Source organism: Pecten maximus, unplaced genomic scaffold (assembly GCF_902652985.1).
Source record: "Pecten maximus unplaced genomic scaffold, xPecMax1.1, whole genome shotgun sequence".
NCBI lineage: Eukaryota > Metazoa > Mollusca > Bivalvia > Pectinida > Pectinidae > Pecten > Pecten maximus.
The window spans coordinates 20,102-30,515 of NW_022982718.1; the positions used below are offsets into that span (position 1 = coordinate 20,102).

At 35.7% G+C, this 10,414-nt stretch overlaps 1 protein-coding gene across 2 annotated transcripts; it reads right to left on the bottom strand.

Annotated features, from left to right (window-relative positions):
* Positions 1–1,546: 1,546 nt before the first annotated feature.
* On the bottom strand, positions 1,547–10,175 carry LOC117320832. Of its 2 annotated transcripts, none has more exons than XM_033875316.1 (5): positions 10,037–10,175; positions 7,251–7,355; positions 6,749–6,857; positions 3,968–4,067; positions 1,547–2,926 (listed from the first exon to the last, which is right to left on the bottom strand). In XM_033875316.1, the coding sequence occupies exons 2-5, from the start codon at positions 7,285–7,287 to the stop codon at positions 2,870–2,872; spliced, it is 303 nt and encodes a 100-aa protein (XP_033731207.1). In that variant the 5' UTR covers positions 7,288–7,355; positions 10,037–10,175; the 3' UTR covers positions 1,547–2,869. The 2 variants fall into 2 exon arrangements, with proteins under 2 accessions (XP_033731207.1, XP_033731208.1); XM_033875317.1 differs by lacking the exon at positions 10,037–10,175 and adding an exon at positions 8,245–8,489.
* Positions 10,176–10,414: the final 239 nt, after the last annotated feature.

Consider the following 10,414-nt stretch of genomic DNA (forward strand, 5'->3'; position numbering starts at 1 on the left):
CCCCACCCTTTGTACAATTTTGAATCCCCACCCAATAGTGAAGTTACTAGGCAAATATGAGCAATTTCCTTTGCTCGGTTTCAGAGAAGAAGTTGTTTATATAAATATAGCCCAATTGACCACATTTGGCCCCACCCCTCAGGCCCCTGGGGGGTCAGCCCCACCATTTGTACAATTTTGAATCCCCACCCCATAGTGATGTTACCAGGCAAATAGGAGCGATATCCATTGCTCGGTTTTAGAGAAGAAGTCGTTAATATCAATATAGCCCATTTTACCACATTTGGCCCTGCCCCTCAAGTCCCTGGGGAAGTCAGCCCCATCATTTGTACAATTTTGAATCACCACCCCATAGTGATGCTACCAGGCAAATATGAGCGATATCCATTGCTTGGTTTTAGAGAAGAAGTTGTTAATATCAATATAGCTATATTGACCCATTTTGGCCCCGCCCCTCAGGCCCCTGGGGGGTCAGCCCCACCATTTGTACAATTTTGAATCCTCACCCCATAGTGATGCTACCAGGCAAATAGGAGCAATATCCATTGCTCGGTTTCAGAGAAGAAGTCGTTTATATTAATAGAGCCAAATTGACCCCTTTTGGCCCCGCCCCTCAGACCCCTGGGGGGTCAGCCCCACCATTTGTACAATTTTTAGTTGCCATCCCATAGGGATGCTTCTGACCAAATTTGGTCAAATTCTGATCAGTAATTATGAAGAAGAAGTCAATTGTTGACGGACGGACGGATGACGGACGACAGACGGACGACGGACGCCACGGTATGGCATAAGCTCACCTTGGTCCTTCAGACCAGGTGAGCTAACAAATTAGAGTCAAAAATGTGATTTCGCTATATAAACTATATTAAAGTTTACCCCCTCCCCAGGGGCAAACGCGAGACCCCTGGGTCATGAAATTCACAATTTTGGTAAAGCACCTAAGACCCTTCCATTTATGAAGAGTGTTTGATTCCACCATATCTGAGAGTAGAGAAGATTTTTGAAGTTTTAGTCAATTTAACCCATTTTAGCCCCACCCCTCAGGCCCCTGGGGGGTGGGGATCATATAATTCACAATAATTTTGGTTGACCTTTAGCCATAGAAGCTTCCAGCCAAATTTCATTGAATTTGGTTAAGAGGTTTTGGAGAAGAAGTCGAAAATGTAAATTGTTTACGGACGCACGACGCACCACGGACGACAGACGACGGACGATGCACAACGATGGATAAAAGGGTATTAGAATAGGTCACTTGAGACTTTGTCTCAGGTGACCTAAAAACTGAGTTAAACAAAATATAATTAAGCCCGAATTCCAAGGATCTTTGATTTCCAGAGTCACTGAACCATAAATTTTGCAAGATATTCTGTATTGAAGTCTATGCTGAAATGTCCACTCTATGATCTTGGTTAAATTTTTGACTTTCATACTTTTTGAGCAACGGATCTAAATGCCAATCCTTTAAGTGGAATGTCACACTTATCTCGCTTCATGATATCATTGTAGAAAAAAAACACACACACACAAAAATCACAAACTAAATAAGCTTAAGATGAAGTTTTATTTGTATCATCTACCAGCATTAAAATATCTAATGTAATATTATAAATTCTATCAAATACGAAAACCAACCAGGTATAGTGTACAACAAATAATTTCTTTCAGCAACCTTTTTAATAACCATCTAATAACTAATGTTGTCATCCAGATGTATGTTCCAAAAAAACATACTCTCAGAAAAAGAAAAAGATTTGAAAAATGCATGTTTCAGAAAAAAAACAAGCGGAACAACTCTTTCATCTTGATGCTTGCATCATAGAAAGAGTACATTTTGAACAAATGGCCAAGATGGAGGTTGGAACTGTGACCAGCATCAATAAGTTCCATTAATCAAAGGATGCTCAAGATCAAAATTTTGAAAAAATTATATCTTTCCCTGCAGAATAATGATTATACATGATTTAAATTATCTTCTTCTTTTGCAATTGGGCCTGAATCCTTTAGGCCCTAGGGAAATCACATCATGTGATATAAAACCTTCATTTCCTTACCTGATAATGCTGCAAAATATTTCATCAAAATTAATCTATTCTATCTTCAGGACTAGAAGTAATTTTAAAAATTTGATTATTATTGCTCCAATTGGACCCCTCCTCAAGTTCAAGGGGAGTTCCACCCTCCATACATACTGTACAACAGCTAATCTCCATTGCAAAATGATCAAAATCCATTCTGTCATTCAGAATAAGTAGTGATATAAAGGAGTTACAAATTACCATTATTTGCCTATTGCAGGGTCCAACTCTTCTCGTCCCGGAGGAACCACATCCTCCAATTATACAATATCTGATTTATTTTACCAAGTGATGCTTCAGGTCAAATTTAATCAAAAATACTTTAGTTGTTCAGGGTTTAAGTAAGGACATTACTTGGTTCCCAATTGGGTCCATCCTGTGGACCCAGAGGAGCCACATCTGTCATATATATAACATGGTTTTCCAGGGTCAAATGATGTTCCACACCACATTTGATCAAAATGTATTAAGACATTCAGGACGAGAAGTAACTGCTAAAGACGATTTGACATGACATCAGCTCAATTAATCTAATACAAAAAAAATAATACAAAGTACTCCTGGCATTATTGTCTTGTGATCATGTCTCATGTGTAACATTTTAAGATTTTGTGATGACAGTTAATGTATCACATAACAATCTGTTCATAGATACATGAATTCAATTTCATTCTACTTTAATCAAACCAGGGAAGCTGATTAAATGAAATAATCTCAAAATGAAGGTAGTGACAGCTTTAGCTCCTTGTTGACATTGAAAGCAGTATTTCCACTGGAATGATGATATGGAATGCTCAGAAATTAAATTTTTCTTTTTTCTCAATTCTCAGGATTACTTTGCTCTTCTCTTTCTGCAAATAAACAAATATGTTTATTAGTTTAGAACTTAAATCTGTTGGCAGAATGGTAGATTAAACTATGTCCCCCTCCCAAACTATCTTAATTCTCACTCTGCCCAACTATCCCAGTTCATACCAATTCTCACTCGGCCCCATCCTCCCTATCCAACCTGATTCTCACTCTGCCCCACCCTCTCAATCCATCCTGATTCTCACTCGGCCCCACCCTCCCAATCCATCCTGTCTTGATTCTCACTCTGTCACATCCTCCCAATCCATCCTGATTCTCACTCGGCCCCACTCTCCAAATCCATCCTGTCTTGATTCTCACTCTGTCACATCCTCCCAATCCATCCTAATTCTCACCCTGCCCCACCCTCCAAATCCATCCTTATTCTCACTCTGCCCCACCCTCCAAATCCATCCATATTCTCACCCTGCCTCACCCTCCAATCCATACCTATTGTGACTCTACCCTACATTCCCAATCCAAGTCCTGCCTACATGTACATACCGGTAAGTATGGAAAAGTTTAAACAAAATCTGTCAAAAGATAACAAATAGGATTCTGTCAAGCCATAACTTGGTTGAATCAAAAACACATCAGGAAGACGACACATATCAATGGTAAGCTGACTTCATCAATAACATTTTAAAAGACTGGATGAAACTTGAGTGTACAATTATTGTTAAAGGGAGATAACTGCTATTAAATTAGGCTGATAAAAAAAACGTAAACCCAGGTGCACAACTGTGATGACTATATCCTCAAGAGTTTTAAAAGTTTTGATGAAAAATTGTTGTCAGCCAAAAATCTTGAAAAGAACAACCTTAATGCAGTTGAACCCAGACAAACTTCATTGGAGAGTACTGTACAAGAAATTTGCTGAATGAGCATTTTCTTTAACAATGAAATTCACAAATATATATTGTTGTGTCTGATTTCTAAAGTTACAACAAGAGTTGTATTCCCAGGTAAATTGAGCCAGCTAACTTTTCCACACCCTTACAGTTCCAAATCCAGATTTGTAATAAGAAACTTTATATATTAACCTTGAATCCTCCAGACAGACTAGTGGTTTTGATCGGTCCTTTGACTTGGTAATTAAAACCGTGCAATTCACCATCCTTCCTTGTCCGAACCCGCAACTCTCTGAAATATAAGAATAAAAATATATATAAACAAGAGGCCAATGGGCCTTAGCAGTTAATGGACTCTTAAGACACCAGTACTAGTTTCAACTATGTTACACTGTTGAAATTTAAAATATTGTGTTTTCAAGATTATAACCATATTGGATGTCAAACAGACTCAGAAATTAGTCAGATCAGGACCATCTCAAGATCATTCTTTATAAGTACTACTAGTTTAATCATATGCTTATTCAAGATACACTAGTAGCTAGTAGTCATGACAACCATTTTGAAATCTAAACCACAGGCATCTGCTTCAGGTTATTACTTACACAGAGAAAAAAAACAAACTCCTACTCCTATATCAATAAGGTATATCATTTGATATTAGTCGGGGGGGGGGGGTTAAATTTGGTTTTAAATTTCAGTTTAATCCAACGAAAATATCCAATGCACACTTATTTCAGTAATGAACCTTGGTTTAGAATTCTAACTCACAAGACATACAGTAGCAGTGTCTCACTATATTGTGGGGGGTCCACTACAGGTGTCAAATAAAAATGTTGAATATGATGATGCTTATTTGGTAGACATGTGTATAATGGTGGTATTTCTGATAGTGAACATTGTGTATTAATTATTGTGTATAATATTAACACTCCATTATAATGCTCATTATAACTATTATAACCCTGTGTATGCAAACGCATGTAATATTTATAATACATGTACACCTCTTTTTGTCAATTCTAATCAGAGTGAATTCCATTTTATCGTATTTTATTGTATTAACCATATGTACAAACATAATGATTCAGCATCACTGCCTTGTATAAATGTAACCTCTTGAGTGAAAATAAAATCCTGTTGAAAAGTGTTTTAAGTGGATGCAAGTACTGTATATCAATACTTTTGCACACCAAAATGCACGTACCATAAGTCACACTTTTGTATGCTAAAACGCACGTACCATCAGTCTCAAGTGCTCTAATTATAAAATGTGACAGGCACGAACATTACAGGAGAGTCATCCTATATCTGTGCCATGGTACGTGTTACACATACTCAATAGAGATAACTGGCTGATTTCCTCCAAACATTCTTTCTCACCAAATGTCAAAACCTATACTAATATACAAAATGTATATTGCAATAAACACATACACATGTATTACAGAAAGTCTGTCTGGGTCATGGGATGAGTCTGTTTTAGATTTCAATATATTTTGTTACAGTTTCTGTTATATTTAGAACACTTTACTCATGAAAAATAAGGAATCTAATTGAATCAGTCAACAAATCGGTAAATGTATTGCGATATGCATAACAGAAAGTCTGTCAAGTCACATGACATCTGTCATAACAACAGGAAATTCATTGTTTTAGGATTCAATATCATTTGTAGAAAGTTTTACTTTACCTTAAGTTTCCATTCTTTGAGTATGATCTAGTAATTTTAGTCAATATATCTGGCCTTTTTTGATGATGTTTGTCATGTTACATGACATGTCTGTCAGTGTTATGAAACATCTGTCTGTGTAATGAAATGTCTGTTAGTGTTAAATGACATGACATGTCTGTCAGTATTATATATATAATGTGTCATGTTACATGGCATGTTCGTCAGTGTTAAAAAATGTTTGTTATGTAACATGATATATGTCTGTCAGTGTTATAAAATGTTTGTTATGTAACATGATATGTCTGTCAGTGTTATAAAATGTCTGTTATGGTACATGACATATGTCTCTCAGTGTTACATAACAAGCCTGTTTAACTGTGTGACCCTGGGGTTAAGAAATTTTAGTTTTTGGTAAAAGATCTTAAAACAATTCTATAATAGTTACATGTATGTACTCTATAATTAGGTATAAAGGGTACAAGTACCATATCTTTAGAAATATTTGAAATTTCAGTCACTTCAAATTTAATTGGATCCCTTTGGCCCCATCAATCACGCCTCTGGTAAAAACTAATGTTGCCATGTCTTTTCCTGGTGTGCAAAGAATGAAACCAAATCTGAACCCTTGAGTATCAAAAATTTATAAAGAGAAACAAACTATAAATATCTATTTTTATGAAAATCATACACCTAACTCTAACGAATCATAAAATATTAATGCATAGAAATCATTTCAATCTAGCTATACAGCAGATAAATTTACTAATTTTCAAACAAGCATGATAACTTCACAACAGGTCTGTATTTTCTTTTGAATTCTCAACTCAGAGGTGAAGGGCTAGTGATAAAGTGTAGGGACTCTTTAACCACTCTGCCTTCCCTCCCCCCCCCCCCCCCCCCCCCCCCCCCATTTATAAATGTGATAAATGGATGCACATATGCAGTAGCAATAACTTGTGACTCCATACCTATTTACAACAGCAATACAAAGTCCCCTGCCTGAGCTAGAAGTGCACCTATTCATTTCCCATTTTTGTTTTTTGGAAAAATGGTTTTTCGAAAAAACAAATGTGGGATGCACAACTAAATGTTATACTGATCATGTACACCAAGTTTCGTTAAGATTGGAGTAGTACTTTAGGAGGAGTTGTCCGGACAACTATTGTTTGACAGACAGACGGGACGGACGGACAGACAGACGGAAAACCTATAGTCCCCCCCCCCCCCCCCCCCCCCCGTTTTTCAAACGGCAGGGGGCTAATAACCACTATAACAGACCAAACACAAGACAGTCTCACCTTGTTGAATCATCAAAAGTGACATTGAAGTCCAATTTCTTTAAGTCCCCTAGTTCTTTTTTCTCTATCTTGATCTCGGCATATCCTTCTTTGTCTTCCACAATAGCAACTGTCATTAAAAACAAGAATTACATTTACATACACAAACAAAATACTTACTTGACAAGTTTAACTAGAGAATCAGATCCCAGAGAAATCTGGGAGCCATCATTGAATTACCTAAGTTTATTGGTTCTGTTTGTAAGACTTATCATTTCTTTACTTTTCCTTTCTTTCCCTCTTACAATCCGATAACAAGGAAAACTTCCTATGAAATCTAACAAAGATAACAAATTATTGTATATAAATTGATATTTCTTTCTAACATATCAATTATACCATTTTTTTAAAATATAATCTACTCTACATGTAGCTGTTACATTAATAACACCATATTTTGTTCATGGTTGCCAGGCAGACTGAAGGTAACACATACATCCTCAACACCTTTGTAGATACTCACATTGCATTGCATAGAAGTCACCTTCCCAGGATGCCATGATGAATGTAAATTAGCAGTATCTTGACTTGCTTTCAGAAATGTTGGTTTTCTCTTGAAATGGGTTACCTGTTTTAAATTAGAAATGAAATCGAAGAAATGACTATTTCACATACAGCATATATATACAGTTATCTCTGCAGATGAAATTACTGTCCTACAATTCTAATGAGGAAATTTATTCACACATCCGAATACAAAATAGGATGATTTCATTTACAGGCCAGCTGCTGTACTAGGGACATATAAAACAAGAGGCCCAGAGGGCCTGTATAGTTCACCTGGAAGATTTGACCAAATGTCAAAATAATGTTCAAGTCAAAATCATAAATAACTTTATCTAATGATGTCTAACAATGCTATATAAATTAATGGTTATAGAGGGGGGGGGGGGGGGGGGGGGGGGGGGGGTGTTCTTCAAGGATATCACCCAGTTAGTTACTTGGGACATATAAAAAAAATCTTTATACTTTCTGTAAATATAAATGTACTAGGAACCATGGACTTTTATATCTAATATATGTCAGTGTATACGTAGGAACTTAAATATTGAATGACTTTCATTGGATATTATGAATTTATTGAACATGTAATTCAGTAATTCTGTAAAAAATCTGGACAGAATGGGAGTGATATCATATGTAAAATGAATCATTTATGGAATTGATAATATAAGAAACCTGAAAATACATATTATCAGAAAAAATTCTCACATAAAACCTTTTTACAATATAAATAAAGGCTATGGATGGATTACTTGTATGACCACTGGTCATGTGATTTTAAAAACAATTGTAATGATATTAATGATACCGATATCTTATATCATTGTATCTAATATTCTGGACAGACCATGCAGCCACATTCTGTCTGGCCACTGACAAGCTATTATGTAGTTCTTCAATCGATTACTCTTCCAATGTCAAAATAGTACTGTATAAAGCATGCATGTACATACCCGTAATTATAATTAGTTCCTTGTCAATTAGATTAAACTTCAAAGTACAGTCAACCTCAGACTCTGTGCTCCTTCTACAACTATCCACCGGAAAACCAACAGAAAACTGACAAAATCTTACCTCACAGGCCTATATATAGGTGTATACAAATTACAGGACACTAATAATAAGGACTGTTTCCTGTTTGGCTTTTAATACACATCTGTCAATACATCTTTATAATTCAGGGCCCAGTTTTTCAAAAGGTGATAAGGCTTATCACAGTTAAACAACAATTTTAAAACCCTGATAAGATCATTTCTGGTAAAACTAAGGACAAAATTTTATGAAACTAGATTGCTCATCAGTCTCTTCATACACCAGTTGGAGTATAGATTTGTAACTAAAAATAGGAAAAATTGCTCAAACAGTAAATTTTGCAATGTATATATATTATATGTTATTTAAAGTTGCATTTATTTACGACAATGTAAATGATATCTAACAATGTTTACTGAAAACATTCTCTACTTAGAAACTTTATGTTGATCTGCCTAAGTATTGCATTAATTTAGGTACTTTCTCATCTTCAAATCAATTTTATTTTTGCATTTGTATGTTTTGTGATCAAATAGTTATAAGTTTAAAGTGATTTTGGCTACTTTTAGTAACAAAGCTCTACCTCAATTGAGTCCATTGGTTTTTAATAGGCAAGTTTGAGTATGAAATGCCAGTCAGTGGTTTTCCTCAACCTAGGTCAGTGTATGCTAAATCCAGAAATTAACTTTGTAGTAGGTTTGTGGTTTTGAGTTTATTTTGTTTAACGTCCTATTAACAGCCAGGGTCATTTAAGGACTAGCAAGGTTTTGGAGGTGGAGAAAAGTCAGAGTTCCCAGAGAAAAAAGCGCCTGCCTACAGTCAGTTCAAGGCAACTTCCCCATGTGTGACCAGGGTGTGCCTTGAATAATTGCTTGAATGTAACTTCATCCAAATATACAAATGTTCTTTTAATTAATCAAACAATGCTATTGGCCATATCATGGACTTAGATATGATTATCTTCTTTTTTCCCACAAGTAATAGAACCAAAGGTATTTAATTAGTCTTGTCTGTCATGTCAATACACTCAAAGATTATATATTGAGTGTATTGACAGACAAGGCTAATACCTATGATAGGTCCTTGATTTTAAGAAGATGAAATTAAAAAAGACAGGTATTTGATCATTCCTGTAAATTTCATTACATGTATGTAGCTTAATCCTGCTGCATAATTTCCCTGTCATTTTCATCTTTGATTTCGCTAATACATTATCATTAGCGTGAATGACCAGGGAGGAAATTTCCATGCAAAGGAATTTGTTAATTTTTTTTTATTATTTTTTTCTGTAACATGCATATTATACCATAATCTAACACCGTGCGAAATTTCAGGCCGATCTGACAAGTCCATATTACGGAGATGCACCGCTGAATTACATGTAAGTTGCACTAGTACTCCAGTATGCACTTACGAGTGTTCAGGCACGGACCTAACGTTACATGTACACGTACGACGTCGTTATCGTATCGTTTTGAAAACACTTGATATGTCTGTTTACCCCCATGACACATAACCTGTTACAGTGCATATTACTGAACCTTAGTATTATATCTTACCAAGTTGTGGTATAATTTGGTAAATCATGTCAATATACATTTATAAATCATATGTAACGTTAGGCTACTACGTAAAGTTCGTTAACATAAATTATATAAGTTTACTTCATGTACATCCACCGGCCGAGCACGACGCCTGATATAACATACTCACGCTTCACAATATTTCATAATAGAATCACTTGCGGTGTCATCAGCATTAAAGAATGTGCATATAAATCATCTTGTGGATATTTGAACTGGAAACGTGCACTGCACAAAACGTTCAAAAATACAAAGCGAAACCGGAAATAAATAAATACTAAATCACGAACCAATCCTAATCAAATTATCCGGATTGTCAGTAAACTATAACTGTGCCAATAGTTAAAGAATTAAAATCTCAGTTGGGTAGAATTTTTTTCTATGTAAGGGGGTTCGGGGAATGGCATCGGTCATTAGTCCTTTCTCAGGGAACCTTCACTAATTAAAGGGGGTAAGAGATATATAAGAATATGCAAATTTTATAGTCAGGAAGCAGTTGGCATGCTAG